At 47.1% G+C, this 16918-nt stretch overlaps 1 protein-coding gene across 1 annotated transcript in view; it reads left to right on the top strand.

Annotated features, from left to right (window-relative positions):
* LOC147642259 (E3 ubiquitin-protein ligase APD2-like) overlaps positions 1-16918 on the top strand; it is a 66882-nt gene that overhangs the window by 21278 nt on the left and 28686 nt on the right. Inside the window, exons 4-5 of the mRNA XM_086804457.1 lie at positions 14097-14190; positions 14293-14367. Coding sequence (XP_086660583.1) covers positions 14097-14190; positions 14293-14367 — 169 coding nt within the window. The remainder of the gene's footprint in view (positions 1-14096; positions 14191-14292; positions 14368-16918) is intronic.

The raw sequence follows: 16918 nt of genomic DNA, 5'->3' as shown, positions 1-16918 counted from the left end.
TCACCCTGTTTCCCGTGTGGGTCCGAAAGGATGCCTAGGTGTCGTATGGTACTATACCCTATTCTTCTCAGTGGTGAAGAGCTGTGCAGGCCCATCTGAGCAATCACCCATTAACTGTCCAGTATCTGGGTTCTGCTCCAAAAGGCATTGAAGTGAGGCTAGGTTGCGCCGCAAGCTTCTCTCCTGCTAATGAAAGGCCTCCAGTTGCTCTTGGACGGTTGATGGAGAAAAGTGCTGATCTCCAAGAGGGTGCTGTCCAGCACAGAAGCCACTTTTCCCTTCCAGGATACTCGATGCTCTCATAGGGGATCTTGAGGTCTGCAACCGCATTGAGGAGATTTGGGAGTCCTCTTTTCGCTCACTCGTCGCCACGTACCTCCTAGGTGAATCAGCACTAGGGCATTATCAGAGAAGGTGATGTTGGTGAGGATGCCACTTTTGATTTGAGAAGTCTCACTTTGAAACCTCTCTATTTCATTCATAGAGACGAAACGATACGAAACGTGTTGAAGTGACAAAACGGGCGAAACATTTCTTGTGACTATGGTTCTAGTACATCCTTATGGGCGGAGTCTACATTGCGGACAATGGCACCGACCGTGACTGCAGACCTTTGTGGTCATGGCATGGCCGCCCTGCGTATACATGCCTATATAGATACATGGCCAACCCCTTCTCTACATAGTTCATTAGTCATAGTGTGAGTTATAGTAGCATATACAGCCTTCGTCTCAGCAGTTCTGGATCAGCCATCAAAGATCTCTCCATAGGAGCACATGATAGGAGCACAGGGGCCTGCCAATCTCGGGCAACTGCCAGGCATCATGTCCCCTCTAACACAAATAACAGCACCTCACAGGTGGTGCCCTCAGCCCTTGCTACTGTGGCCCCGGTCGTCACCTCGAAGGGCTCAAGCTCTGTCCATGATGTGAACCAAGCCAGCTCAATGGCCTCCAGGATCCTAATAGTGTGAGAAGTTGATGGCCTGGCTCATGAGGGCTCCCCTCCTGCTTGAGAACCACACTCTAGACGAGAAAATTGCTGTGCCAACATCTGTGAGGGAGGGGCAAGAGCGGTGGAAAACCATGCACCCCTAGCGTGGTTGTAACATGCGGAAGCTTGGAGGGAGATCGGTAACTTCAATGCTCAGAAAACAGCACACTTGTCGATACGAAAATAACGCACAAAACTGGATGTAGATGTGCAGAAAAATAGAGAGAGAGAGAGAGAGGGAGAAGAGAACACAATATTGGGTTCCGAATACCCTCTGTAGGGCCCCCACCATGAATGGTGTATTTGCTTTTATTAGAATGATGTGAAATACTGAAAATAAAAGACTGAATGAACCTTTCTTGGCTGAGAGTAATCTCTGCCCTTGACCTGCAATCCTTCACCCCTTCTGCGTTAGCTTGATCTGGGCTCTCCTGGCCCTTGCTTCAGCTTCAGCACTTGGCAAATTATGAGAACACAAATGAATTGTGGCCTTGGTATTTATACTACTCCAGGATAGCAGTCGGCCAGATTTACTGCAGTTGGCTGTCCCAAAATCAGCCCACGATTGGATAAACAACATTTAATGCTGATTAAATCTGCGCATGCTTTCATACGTGGTGTCACAAATCCCTATATTCTAGGGACATGCGGATGCGTGTCAGGCCTAGAAACATGCGGATGCATGTATGTATTATACCTGGGCATGTGTATGGATCATATGAGTGGATGCATATGAGTCCAAGGACATGGCAGGACATTTGTGGACTTTCGGGCGGTGCCCGTGTGGATTCCGGCCATGCACACATGGTGTGTTATGATGGCAGGCGGAATATTTTCAAGTACAAGAATGATGATAGGTGGTTCTCCAAGTTTACATGTGCACAATGCATAAATGATGCATGCCATAACTTTATTTTACTTTGTGTGACATTGTCTTGCTGCCTGGACAATGCTTGTTATTTTGGCTTGTGAAGTCCGAGGGACCGGGGACGCCCGGGCACCTTGTGGACGCGTGTGTGCACTCCTGTTTGGGCCTAAAACTGTGGGCTTATGGGTTTTGCAGGTGGTAAGTGCGTCCACACTCAATTTACAGCTTATTTCATTTACTACTAAAGTTTATTGGTTTGCAGGTCCACACTCATTAATAAGTGGCCGGACAACTTATAATGCGTTCGCATTTGGTTGGACCAAAATTAATGAAGTCCGGACAACTTATGGCCATTTCCCATTTGGTTGGACCTAAACTTATACAAACAGGACAAATGGAGCACTATGGGCTGGACACCTACCTGGACACCTTATGGGGACACTTGTCAGCCTGTATGTGTACCCACCAAGCCCCTTAGGTGGTACTGGAGAAAGGCGCCTCCTTCAAGAGGCCTTTTGGGCTGTTTTATTCATAATTGAACACATTGGAGAGCTGGTTGAAGCTTTTGGAGTTGCTACAGGGCTGGTTGCTTGCTTCCCGGACTCACACAAGCTTGGATATCGATCCCCACACTCTTCTAAAGGGCTGGTTGGTAAATTTCAGACCTGTAATTTCTGGTTATTGCGAGTTTTGGGCTGGTTTCAGGTGTCCAAAGTCAACTTGGACAGTACAGGACAGCTCTAGGGACCTCCACAGGGTTGTAGGACCCCTTACAGGTGGATTTCTCGCGATAGAAAGTTGCTGTTTTGGACTGGTTATTGCACAAAACAGGCCGGACAGCAATGGAATATGTGAGCATGGATGTGTCTTAAGGATTCCTGGTATAACAGGTGCTTAGGGCAAGCATTGGGGACACTTGCTCGCGGAGAACACAGGTTTCTGGATCAGTTTCTCGCGTGGAAACAGGGCCTAAAGATCCATTTATATCTTGTGCAGGGCGGAGTACCTGTGAGGATTGTGATACTCTTGTGCAGGGCGGATGTACCTGTGAAGAGGCTTGTGCAGGGCGGATGTACCTGTATGTAGGGCGGATGCACCTACAGATTCTCTTGTTTGAAATGTATTCATTCATGATGTATTTGGAAGAATCAGGTGTAGGCTGGTGGTGAATCCCTAGGCACCCGTAATCTTGTACTTTGCAGACTCTTTTGGTAATATAACCTAAAGGGGGGGGTCAGCCTATCATCGGCCCCTTTATGTGGTGTACTGTCATTTTCAGCTTTGTGGTTGTAATGCTCAAGTGTTAAGTGCTCAGAATCTTGTTCACATTTATACGATTCCAATACACGCGTCCGCCTCCCGTTACATTGGTATCAGAGCTCAGTTTTTCCCCTCGTTGGAAAACGGTCTGAGGCTTGGAATCATAAGTGGTGACCTGATTTGAGTGTCATGGACAGCCACATTTCTGACAGTGTGGAGAACACACAGGACCGTGAATTTCATGGTACAAGGGATGCAAGAGATGCTGCAGGCAATGATGTCTATGGAGATGCAGGTACTCATGACACTATGCATTCTGATTTGGAATCTTTGAGGCGTCAAGTGCGACGCTATAGGGCTGAAACCGAAGAGCTTAGGTCATTGAAAAATGACCCGGATGTACAAAGGGTGTTGGCTACGAAGGCAAAGGCTTCGGTCCATGAAGTCACTTTTGAAGCAATTGCAAAGGAAATGGATGTTGAGAAACCCCGAGAGCTTGCACTTGCATACCTAATGGTTAAGGGTGATGTATACACTGAAGCAAATGGTAGTTTGGCTTTCAAGAAGCCACCCCTCATGGCTGCCCGTGGTGATGCACATGATACACAACAAGCAGAAAGAGCACAGCAAGTGCCAAATGCTGAAAGGACAAGAGTCCCTGGTGCTAGGCTTGATGCAGGTCAAGAGAAGAGTAAGGATGAGGAATCCTCTACTCATTCCCGCTTTGCTCCAAGAAGACATATCCATTCTCGTGTTGAGCTTTCCACTCATTTGGAGAGCGTGGCTCAAGAGAGAACGAAGAGGGATCGTGAATCTTCATCGCGGCATCATCATCATGCAGATGAACAGGATGTACATAGGGATGCATATAGAAGGAAGAAGCCTCGAGAGTTCAAGTCCGGTGACAAGGATGTAAAGTTTGAAAACTTTCAGGGACGGATGGACTCTACCAAAGCACTTGCTTTCATCAGACAGTTTGAGATAGCTTTTTGCAATGAAGACTTTTCGGAAAAGTCTATGCTCAAGCATGTGGGAATGCATCTCAAGGATACGGCAAGTGATTGGTGGCTTGCAAAAATACTTGATGGAAGTGCTGCCCCAACTTGGTCTTCTTTCAAAATTCAGTTTTATGATCAATTCTTACCACCAAACTTTGCAAAGGATGTACGCAAGGAGTGGGATTGGCTGTCCCAAGATGAGGGAGAGTCCGTTGCTTCTTACATAGCAAAGTTTTGGAAAGTCCTTCTCAAGGTTACTCCCTTCATGAAGATTGGAGAGGACGAGAAGAAGAGAAAGTTTGAATCGGGGCTCCATCACATCATCCAACAAAGCTTGGGAGTGTACCCAAATAAGACCATACAAGAGCTTATACACTCAGCTATGATTGCGGAGAACTTGCACATAAAAGCACCCACAAATAAGCCATTTGCAGGTCAAAACAAGAGCAAATTCAGGGCTGGTTATGACAAGAAAAAGGGTGGACAGCCACCTAAGAATGCTCCCAAAGATGGCCGAGATGCAAAGGATGACTCCGAAAAGAAGCCGGGGGGTAAACGCCACAATTTTGGGCTCTCAAAACAGCAATTGGAAGAGTACAGGAAGGCTGGAAAATGCTTTAAGTGTGGCAGTAAAGATCCTATATATCCTAAATGCACACAGAATCCTAAGAATGCTGAGCCTAATATGCAAAAGCCTCTTGTGAATGTTGTACCCGATGTGCAGGGTAATACAGGGCATGAGCCCAAGAGTAGAGTCATATGCAAGGCTTGGGGCAAATTGAAGGATCAGCCCGCTTTGTTTCTTTTTGATGATGCTTCCACAGATAACTTTATATCCGTACAGATGGCTGCCGCCATAGGTCTCAATGTGGAAGACATGGGAATGCAAATGAATGCAGATGCCGCCTTTGAGGGCAAACAGGTTGATGTAACTCCGGTCATTGGTAAGCTCCGTGTACAAATACAGGACTACCTCGACTATGAGAGCTTTCTAGTGGCTCCTCTTACAGGTTGCGATGTTTTGTTGGGGATGCCTTGGCATCACCGTTTAGAGCCTGTTAAGGCTTACAAAGAGAAGAAAATCAGCTTTGTACATAGAGGCCGTGAGCACTCTATAGATGTTGGTACTACTGGAAGTACCATACCTCTTGTAAGCCATGTACAAATTAATAAGGCAATAAAGAAATCAGCTTGTTCTTACTTGGTTTTTGTACGTGATACCATTGAACATTCTAGTGTTGATGTTAGTACATTAGATCAATTCAAGCTTAACTTTTTGAACGAGTTCAAAGATTGTTTTGCAAATGCTTTGCCAGCAAGGTTGCCACCAGAGAGGCCGGAAGATCATTGCATAGATCTAATTCCCGGTAGCTCTCCACCTAATAGGCCACCATACAGGGTGAGTGCTAGTCAACAAGAAGAGATTATGGCACAGGTGAATGAACTTTTGGTTCGGCCTAGTTCCTCGCCATATTGCTCGTCGGTACTTCTTGTTCAAAAGAAGGATGGTACTTACAGGATGTGTGTTGATTACCGTGCCCTCAATAAGATAACCATCAAGAATCGGTTTCCCATTCCGCACATTGATGACATCCTGGACAAGCTTGAAGGTTCGGCATGTTTCAGCCGAATAGACCTCAAGAGTGGGTATCATCAAGTGAGAGTGGCACCTCAAGATGTACACAAGACTGCATTCAGGACAGCCTTTGGTCTTTATGAGTTTTTGGTGGTGCCTTTTGGCCTTACAAATGCACCCGCTACCTTCAACAGGATGATGGACAGGGTGTTCAGAAAGCATAGAAAGTTCATAGGTATATTCTTTGATGACATTATTGTATTCTCAAAGAATGAAGCCCAACATCGTGAGCACCTGGCTATTGTGTTTAAAGAGCTTAAGGAAAATCAGCTCTACATAAATGCAAAAAAGAGTGAATTCTTCCTCCCAGAGATTCACTATCTTGGTCACATTGTATCAAAAGATGGTGTGCGCATGGATCCCGCAAAGATACAAGCCATGCAAGAATGGCCAGAGCTGAAATCAGTCCATGAAGTGAGGAGCTTCCTTGGTTGTGCTTACTACAGGAGGTTCGTCAAGCATTTTGCTTTCATTGCCGCTCCGTTACATGACTTAACGAAGAAGAAAGCAATCTTTAAATGGACACAAGAAGAGAGAGATGCCTTTCAAAAGTTGAAGAGTGCAATCATCTCGGGACCGGTACTCATTATTCCGGACTTGCACAAACCTTTTGTGGTGGAATGTGACCTAGGGCTGTCCTACAACCCTCCCATGGCCTACCCATGGCTGGTGGGTACAGCCAAGGCCTTCCTGGCCCTTATGGGGATTGTCCTGTACTTTCCCCATGCCCACAAGAGTTCTTGGGGTAGCCCTATGGATTGGCCCCTTTTCCTAACTGCAAACCCTAACTGTCTACATAGTGTTCTGGCATCCGGTATCATACCAGATACACAGAGTCACTGACATCATTCCAGAGGGAGACTCACAGCGCGGACTGGCACTGTTTCATGTGCAGGACAATGCACACCTGACCTTGGACTCATGTGCAAGACAATGCACACCTGACCTTGGACTCATGTGGAGGACAATGCACACTTGACTTTGGACGACCAGGATGGAACCCTGGCTGACTCGTCTCGGACTGGGCTCACATGGGACCAGTTTACCATCCCAGGTCCTGCACCTTCTGTACAGATATGTCTATGTGGCATCCAAGTGCGGGATGCACGTGACATCCCCTTCTGCTTAACTTGACGGAAGCTGCATAGCCTCCAAATAATCCGTCAATAACGTTGGATAGTCTTCGAAAAACTCTTTGTCAAGCCATACCGCTTCGTGGGTCTGTCGGTCCTGAAACTTCGTGAGGAACTGTCTATGTCTTCGGCTTGAGCCATGCTTGAAACGGTGCAAAAGGATCTGTTCTGGAACCATAACTTCTGCTTCATCGGTTCCGTCTCATCTTTAACTTTTGAAGGGATCCGACCGCTTTAACCAACTGACGTGAAACACATCGTGCATAGTCCAACTCGGAGGTAGCTTCAACTGCATGGAAACCTCATTAATCTTTTTCTGGATGGGAAAAGGTCCGAAGCTCTTGAAAGACAACTTTGGGCATCGCTTGCCCACCTGCTTCAACCTTTGCTTCATAATCCAAAGATAAACCCAATCCCCTTTCGAAAACTTCATATCGCTTCGGTCTTTATTGGCTTGTCGAGTGTAGGCCTCTTGCACTCTAGCCAACCTGTCTTTTACTGACTCTAAAATCTCCTGGTAAGACTCCGTCACTCTGTTCGCTTTAGGTGCTGAAGATGAGGTCTTGGTCAAAAACAACTCGAAAGGTCTTCCAAACGCTGCCTCATATGGAGTCTTGCCAATAGCTGAAGAAAAAGAATCATTCAAAACAGCTTGAACTAAAGGCAAATATGATTCCCACTACCTTGCTGATCGTGGACATAACACTTCAGCACATCAAAGGCCAACTGGTTGTATATCTCTGTCTGGCCATCCGTCTGTGGGTGGAATGCACTGAAAAAATTCAATCTAGTACCAAAGTTATCAAACAATGCCCTCCAAAAATGACTGGTAAACTTGGCATCTCGGTCTGACACTATGGTCCTAGGAATCCCGCCAATTGGGTACCAATGCCGAATGAACAATTGGGCAACATCCTCGGCGGTCACATTGGCCCTGCAAGGAATAAGCATAACAAATTTGCTAAATCTATCAACAATAGTTAAGCATTGAGTATTACGCTTACTCGGATTGGGAGGTAGATTCGTGACAGTCCATTGAAATATCTTGGAAAGGACCCTCAGGAATTGGCAAGGGTTGTAATAACCCTATCTTCTTTCCACGAGGAGCTTTCACCTTCTGACAAATATCATAGCGTTGTACATATGTAAACACATCTCGCCTCATCTTTGGCCAATAATATTGCCGTTCCAATTTCTCCAAAGTCGAATTCATGCCCCTATGACCACCTGTAATGGCGTCATGGGCATCATGGAGAAGAGCTGCCCTGAACGACTTCATGACACATAGTCGGCCTTTATAGAAAAGCCAACCATCGTGTATCAAAAAGTGGCATGGTTCTGTGGCATCCAATGCCTATTCCCAATGTGTACCGAATTCCTCGGAATCCCCGTATGTGTGCATCATGTCATCTAGTCCTATACCAACAAGGTCGAGTCTAGTGGTCTGAATCGAAGTCACTTGTCCCTTCCTGCTCAAAGCATCGGCCCCACTGGATTGGTCTTTCCTGGAAGGTACTCAATCATACCACCGAATTGTTGGAATATCTGGCTCCATCGGTGTTATCGGTCACTCCACTGTGTACTTGGCGTTGTCTGAATCCAGCGTAATGCCTGATGGTCAGTGCGAATCTCAAAGTCACGGCCATAAAGAAAATGTTTCCAATGTTTCAAGGCCTCTGTATAACTGCAAGGAGTTCACGATTGTAGACTGAGTAATTTTTCTCTACGGGCAGTAACTTACGAGACATGTAAGCTACTGGATGACCATTTTGTTGTAACACACCACCAATTGCGATGTTACTCGCATCGGTGATCACCTGAAATGGCTCGTCCCACGAGGCAAGTGCTAAACAAGGCACTTTTGATAAAGCCACCTTGAGGTTCTTGAATGCCTCCAACGCTTGTGGAGTCATTCGAATCCGTTGTCTTCTTATCTTAACACCCTTTAGCAGATCGATGAGATCTGCCGAGAGGTCAAAAAACTTGTCTATGTGGATGGAGTATGCCTGGCATATACTCACAAAGGATCTGATGTCATAGGCTGTTTGAGGTACTTTCCAATTGACAATCTCGGCCACTTTAGCCGGATCAAGTCGAATGCCTTCTGCACTAATTATGTATCCCAAGTAATGCACCTGGAACAAATAAAATTTCGACTTCTTTTCATTGACGTAGAGCTCGTTGCTTTCCAGCAACTTAAGGACTTTCTCCACATCAATGTCATGCTGCTCAACAGTAGCTGAAAATACCAGTATGTCCTCCAGAAATATGAACACACACTTTCCAATCAAATCCCAGAAAACACGCATCATCATGCGGTTGAATGTAGCTGGGGCGTTCATCAAGCCAAATGGCATGACCACAAATTCATAGTGGGCCCGTTCCTGTCCCGAAGAAAAAACTTCTGGAACTTTTCATGGAGAGCCAAGTACTTCTCGGAAGTACTGGCCATCGTCTGGGCTGTTTGGATGTATATCATCGCACAATGTGTGCCTTTCCTGATTGCTCGCATAGCCTGCAAGTGGCTTATGAGCGAAAAGTTTGGAATTCTTGGCTCACACTTAATGGTCATTGGGGCGTTTGACACATTCCGATTAATCTGGAACGTGTGCTTGTCCCACTTGACATCAGGAAGAAACTTGTGAAACCACTAAATGCCTAAAATTATGTTTGCTCCTACAAGAGGGGCAACCATAAAATCACACACAAATTCTCTGTCCTGAATCACTAATTTAGCACCTAGAGCTTCATACTTGACGCTCATTGTCATGCCTGTGCTAAAACCCTCAACTTGTTTGTCCACCGAAGTCAGGACGAAACGGGCACACCGAGCGGCCTGTTCCATGACCACGTCCTCGTTGTTGCCGCTGTCAAACAAGACGACAACTCTCTGGCCACCTATGTAGCCAAAGGACTTGAGCGATTCGTTGCGCTCTTACTCGCGGTCATGGGTGCCCTTCTGCTTATCTTCGAGTTCTCGGCTAATAATTGCTTCAACTGAAGCATTGGGATTTGAAGAACTAGGGGCAACCACTGGGGTTTGTGGGAGCTGGGCTCACCACGGAAGCTGTGGAGGTTGCGGCGGCGGTCTTTGGAGCGGTAGTCTTCTTAGGACAATCTCGAGAAGTATGTCCTTTTGTATGACAAAAGAAACACCTACCCTCCTTCTTGTACTGAGAAATCTCCTCAGCACTCAACTTGCCACCTGTCTTGCCTGCCTCCGCTTTCTGGTCTGGAGTAAGCTTGGACGCATTGTTCGAGTTCTTGGAGCTAGAGGCTCCCGTGCTCTGTCCTGGGGAAGACCCTGTTTGGTTTTGGCCTTTTCCTCCCTGAGGCGGTAGCCTTAGGAGTAGCCGGTTGGGAAGTCTTGGGGTTGCCACCATTATGCTTCATTGCTGCACTCTGCGCAAGCGAGAGTGCATCTTCGAAGGTGGTTGGCCTAAACATACGCACCTCCCACTGGATTTGCGTGTCAAGGCCATACAAAAACTGCCCTTTTTTGTCTGAATTAGATAAGCCTATATGCAAACATAAAGTCGAAATTCTATTGGCAAACTGAAGGATTGGTTGCGCGTTCTTACGCGCTCCCCTGAACTCGTCTTCGAGTCGCTCAAGGTAGTGGGGTGGTAGAAACCGCTGCTTAAGGTTGCGCACAAACACGTTCCACACATATGCTGCCATACCTAATCTGGTGTGGGCATGAGCCTATTGCGTCCACCAAGGAATGGCCTCACCTTCCAAGTACCAACTCGCTAAGATCACTCTGTCAGTATCTGTCTTTCTAACTGCGGCAAAGTAAGCTTCAAACTGATGCAACCATGAATAAAGAGTTGTGGGGTCAAGTTTACCATTATACTTACTGAAGTTCATTTTCTTGGAAAAATGATTTGAGGGCGCCGCTGGTGTCAATCTCGTGTCCAAAGCTTTAAGGTAACGCTCATGTTCCACCACGCGTCGCATGGCTTCGTCTTCACGTTGTCGGATCTCCAATGCACGCATCTGCAACTCAAGCAAAGAGCTCGACTACGATCGTGACCCCGCGAGAGGGTCCCTGTGTCGAGGATCTGGAATCTGGGATACGGAAGGAGAGGGAGGAGGAGATGGAAAACACGACGCTGGAGCACGGGTACGCTCTTCCCGAGCTTGGATTTGCACCTTCTACTCTTCCAACTTGGTCGTCTGGTCTGCGATTGCTCGCATCATCTGCTGGAACATCTCTGTAACAATCAAGCCTGGTGCCCTAGCTAGGCTGCCTGGTGCACTCAGGTCCCAAGCTTCTTGGTCTCTCTCGTTGTCGAAGCTCGCCATAGTAGGAAAACACACTTCCTTTCCAGAGCGCAATCTGACCATCCACTATGTGTGTGGGAGACTTCCGGAGGCTGAAAACCAACCGTCCTTCGAGGGACAGGAGTCACTCCGAAAGGGGTGGTCCGAAAACTTGCAATCCTTCACCCCTTCTGCATTAGCTTGATCTGGGCTGTCCTGGCCCTTGCTTCAGCTTCAGCACTTGGCAAATTATGAGATAACACAAATGAATTGTGGCCTTGGTATTCATATTACTCCAGGACAGCAGTTGGCCAGATTTACTGCAGTTGGCTGTCCCAAAATCAGCCCACGACTGGATAAACAGCATTAAATGCTGATTAAATCTGCGCATGCTTTCATACCTGGCTGGGTACTAAAGCGCATGGTTCTAAGGGGGCTGGGCACTGTTTACCTGATGTACTGGACGCTGGGCAGCCTGTATGGGCTGCCCCATACTTGCCCCGTAGTCAATTCATGGCTGGATAACCTGTTGGCTACCCTTGGCATGCCCCTAGGGCTGTCCTACAGCCCTCCCATGGCCTATCCATGGCTGGTGGGTACAGCCAGGGCCTTCCTGGCCCTTATGGGGACTGTTTTGTACTTTCCCCATGCCCACAAGAGCTCCTGGGGTAGCCCTATGGGCTGGCCCCTTTTCCTAACTGCAAACCCTAACTGTCTACACAGTGTTCTAGCATCCGGTATCAACCAGATACACAGAGTCACTGACATCATTCCAGAGGGAGACTCACAGCGCGGACTGGCACTGTTTCATGTGCAGGACAATGCACACCTGACCTCCGACGACTGGGATGGAACCCTTGCTGACTCGTTCCGGACTGGGCTCACATGGGACCAATTTACCATCCTAGGTCCTGCACCTTCTGTACAGATATGTCTACGTGGCATCCACGTGCGGGATGCACGTGACAGTGGTGCACTACCTCCGCTAAAGAACTGGCGTCTAGAAGGAGGCACCTGAAGAAGGCATAATCCACAATCCACTGAGGGGGTGGGGGTGGGAGGCACTCAAGGAGTGGGAGTCGCGAATGAAAGCTGCGGGAGAGGGTGAGGGTAAGTGTGGGACCGTGCAGCTGCCTTGGGAGTGGTGGCCGGTCCTATCGCGTTTGCAGTTTGAGCCTGCTCTGGAAGATCCTGCACTGAATCCCTAGGTGGATCCAAGGATAATTGCTCATAATAATTTTCTGTCAAAACTGTTACCTCAGATGTTGTATCCATAGGGGTGTGGTTCTGGTCACATCTGCTGTGATGGCAGTGAGATGGCGCTTGGGGGGGTTCCTCCATTGTTGCCCGCCTGAGTCATGTTTTGCCGGCTCTCCGGACTCCCCAAGGAGTATCATGCTCTCATTCTGGTGATTGGGCGCTCCTTGGGAAAGGTTCTAAAGTCCCCCCTCGCCACAACGGTAGCAGCCGTTGCTAGGGCTGTTGGGCTCCCGTCCATGCGAGTTCTCATTGCCTCCCCAAAAGACCTTCCCCGCCAATTAGCAACTCCCCAGACTGATGGCTCCTACTTCCCGAAGCAGGTAGAGTTCTTAGGACTACCCGGGCAGTGTTTTGTATCACCCACCTCCCATGGGGCTGCCCTTGTCGGTGCATGAGCTTGGGTCACCACAAGCCTTGGTGGACAGTGGAGAACTTGGTGCCTAGCCTTCTCATCACGGCACCACTCAACTGTCACCTCCCCGCCAGCGATGTTCCCCTCCACAGCCTCTCCATTGGAGCCACCACTGGCATACACTGAGCCCCATCAGACCCCACAGGAGGGGCTTTGCGGCCAAGGGGGGTGAGTTGAACTTGAGCCAAATGTAGCCATTGCCAAGGAAGAGAATGTTCATGATATGCCCTTGCTCATTGACGAGAGCGGCTTGCTAGAGGTCTCCGACCTTTCTTTGGGCTGCTCTACAACCAATGAACTTGCATACCATGGTGGCCTCGAGGGAGGCCACTGATGAGGCGAGGAGTTGGGGGTCTGCTCCAAATAGGTGACAACTGATGGCAGCCTTGGATGGGGTTGACGAAGCGGCTGCCATGGAGTCCTCCTAAAGGGGGAAAGCCAAAGGGAACCATCTGTTTTGCCAAGAGCACAAATGAACGCGGCTTAGCATGGGGGTAGGGATGGAGAGGCTTGAAAAGAGCAGCATGACAGGAGGGTGGGAGAGGACAATGCCGGGTGACGGGAGGATGGAAGAGCATGGGGGGCTAAGACGGAGAGGCTCAGAAGGGCAGAGGGGTACAGAGGGATGGAGGCGAAAAAGGGAGAAGGGGTAGAGGGGGCAGGAAGCTTGCAGAAAGGCGGGCAGGGCGGAGATGGAGCAGGGGTAGCACAGAGGAGGGGCGGGAAAAGCACAGGTGAGGGCGAGGGGGCCTTGGACAGCGTGATGGGAGGAGTGGGTGCGAAGGAGGGAAGGCGGTGAAGGGGTGCAGGGGGGTGAGGCACAGCGCCGTGGGGGGCGGGGGGGGGGGTTCTGAAGGGCAGGGGGAGAGTGCTGGCCGTGTATAGGTAGCTCTCCATCTATGCTAATGTGGGAATATCTTCTTCTGCCCTTACTGTGGCCCAATATGAGAATATTGGTCCACACTTGCACGTAGGCTATTTGGGTGTGCCGGATCCATCTAAGCCAGCTACAAACTATCATTGGCCACCATGCGTTCAGACCAGGTTTGCTGTGGGTGTCCGGGCTGCTCAAACATGGTCACAGGTCATGAAGGTGGCCTTACAGACATGAGCTGGCTGGCACCCATGTAGTGAAAATGCTAGGTTTGCAATTGTGGTGTACGACATGAAGGTTTTTTCATATTTTCAGAGTATTTTTCTACAGATTGCTTTGAATGCCATGCAAAAGTAGATGCTTTACAGTTTTTTACTTGCTTCTTTTTGTATTCAGGAATGGGCTTTCTGGCTCAACAGGGGCTGTAAAGTAGAGCTGCAATATAGTATTTCAGACCCGAGCATGGAGCTGCTTCTTTCCGTAATACGAGGTAAGCAAGGAGCATGATCCAAAAAACTTCTTATAGCTTTCTATAATAAGTAATTTGAAGCTTTAAGAGTTTTAACTGCATTGTCTGATGTGAAGTGTACAGGGGAAGAGAATATGCAAAAGTGGGTCACAGATCCAACAAATCATGATGGAGTCTCTTCTTGCAAAGTTGTTCAAGGTAAACATTCACCTTTTCTGCTGAAAATAGCTGCAGGAAGTTTCTTTTGCCTTCTTTTAATTCATCTGTTTGTATTAATTCTGTCTACTCCTTTTATATGCACATGCCCGTGAATCAATTAGTACGGAAGTAGATGATGTTGTGAAAGGTGGCATTCGGGCTTTGCAGGGTGATATAGACATGATGGATACTTAACCTTTTGCTTTCTCTTGTTGATGATGATGAATGCTCTAGAAAATGTATACCATACAATGTACAGGGTCTGTGTTCCTCTAACAAATGGAGGCTTGTTTGGGAATATGTACATAAGATGCATCCTAATATCATGTTTTTTCAAGAGCATAACCAGCATGAATTTGCTGGCAAGACAAGTTTCTTTGGTGGTTACTGTATATACTACACTGGCTTGGCTAGTGTTTGTGTGCTGATCAAGCTAGCGGCTTAGAATGATCCAGTTGGTAGACTGATTATTTTGCTGTGCATGCTCTCAATGGGGAGCTCTATGAGTTTGGCTGTATATATGCCCCTACAGTTTCAGCCTGCCGAACTCTTTTGTGGCATTTTATGAGTCGGTATCCTTGGTTGTCTAATGCCCTCATTTGTGTGGATTTTAATAACTCCCCTTCTCTTCGGGACAATATTCAGGGTCATTCACATATACTTACTTCTGAGAAAGTGGCCTAGAGGAATGTGGTGGTTGATCTTGGATTGAGAGATTTATTGAGAGCCACTTCTCTTGATAAGAGAGGTTTTATTTTTCACTATAGTGCGTGTCACCATTTGGCCACCTAACTAGTTCACCCGTGCTTTCTCATTATGTATATACATTGGATTGGCGTCCATGGAAGTTGCATATGCCGGGAATCGATGCCACTCATGTCATACTGTGGACTTGGCTTTCAGTTGGGACTTGTGTCTGAGTACATGCCCGGAAATGCTTGGAGCATTGGTGTTCCATCGGGTCTGGTACCTCATGTACTTGCCTCGAACACGTCTATTTTGGTATAGTCTCATGAACGTGGATTGGCCATACCAATTCTGCAGTACATAGCATCTTTATGTGCTTGTATGCAATTGAATTTGCATGTTTTCATGCTTGCTTGACCAATGTGTAGTTCAAGGTAAAGAGATGCCCACCCGTGAACCGTGCGTGTGAAACTGTCTGCTGACATGGTTGTGTGGCATTTGATACGTGATAAGTTCGTCAAAAACCTAGTCTTAGGAATTCGCATTAATTTATAAGCGAGTGTATATACACTTCATTAGGTTTTAGGTGACCAAAACTCAGTTATAAAATATGACCAGCCTCGTGTTCGCACACATTGATATCTCGAGGTGGACAAAACTCAATGCCTACCACCCAGACCTTATGTCCTTTGTTCAAAGAGAGCAACCAGTCATGTGTTCATCCCAACTTGCACCACAAGTCACTTGTCCTCTCTGTCTGACACCCAGGGTGGACATCTCATCCTCTCTCTCTCTAGAAGTAGGCGCCTCCCTTCATGAGCCTCTTTGGATGTATTTTTTGCACTTTCCTTCTCACTCCATATCCAAGCTTGCTAGTCTATTTTCCAAGCTTCCAAGAGTGTTTCCAGTGGTATTCACTCTCCTGCACATTCTGAATGACTGAAATTCAGCATAACAGTCCTTTCTTTGGTTGTATTTTTAGGTCTTTTGGTTGAAAATCCTAATTTCAGCATTTCTTTCTCAAGTTGAACCATAGGGGAAGCTTTCCTAGGGTTCCCTTCATCCTCTTGAAGATTTTTGCGCAAAGGATCGTGACAGATTGAAGATTTCAACGCTCAAACGTTTCCATCGCGAAGACTTCCACTGTCATCGACTCTACTTGTAATTGGTAAGCTTTAATACTTAATTATGGAAGCAAGTAGCAGGAGGGAGGAGCAAGGCTCCATGTTAACATACCTTGTTTAGTGTTCTCTTGTTTAGTGTTCTCTTGTCCTACATAGATTGTCCTAATTATGGAAGCAAGTAGCAGGAGGGAGGAGCAAGGCTCCATGTTAACATACCTTGTTTAGTGTTCTCTTGTCCTACATAGATTGTTGCTACCATGTGTTGGTGGAACATGGGCACTTGAGAGTGTGAATTGCAGATCTACACCGACAACCATATTGTTTCAACATTGTATTCATATGCTTTGGTATGGAAATTTGGTTAGAAATGCCCATGACACTATGTACTTCATTCTCCCAAGATTAATATACACTATTTGAGGGAGGGGCCAGCCGTTTTGGCTCATTATGCATCTCTTGTTGATTCAGCAAATTACATCTTGTATTGTGCTTGTTGTTCATTAAATCTTGGTGTATTTAAGTGGATTGATTAGTATTGTGTTCAACTAAGCTTTCCACTCCGATTGGTGAAATTACATTGGTATCAGAGCATACAGTTCTCTTTCACTTCTATCGCGAACACTAGCTATCTCTACACTTAGAACACTATGGACAGCCGTACAATGAATATTGAAGATGCCAACAAAAGAGAAGGGGACAGTGAAATGTATGCTTCCAATGCTTTACTGGAAGAGCAAACT

Source organism: Cibotium barometz, chromosome 1, assembly GCF_041138505.1.
Source record: "Cibotium barometz isolate CiBa-2024 chromosome 1, ASM4113850v1, whole genome shotgun sequence".
Classification (NCBI taxonomy): Eukaryota; Viridiplantae; Streptophyta; class Polypodiopsida; order Cyatheales; family Cibotiaceae; genus Cibotium; species Cibotium barometz.
The sequence above is the reverse complement of the archived record's forward strand: the minus strand, read 5'-3'. Positions and strand labels throughout refer to the sequence as shown.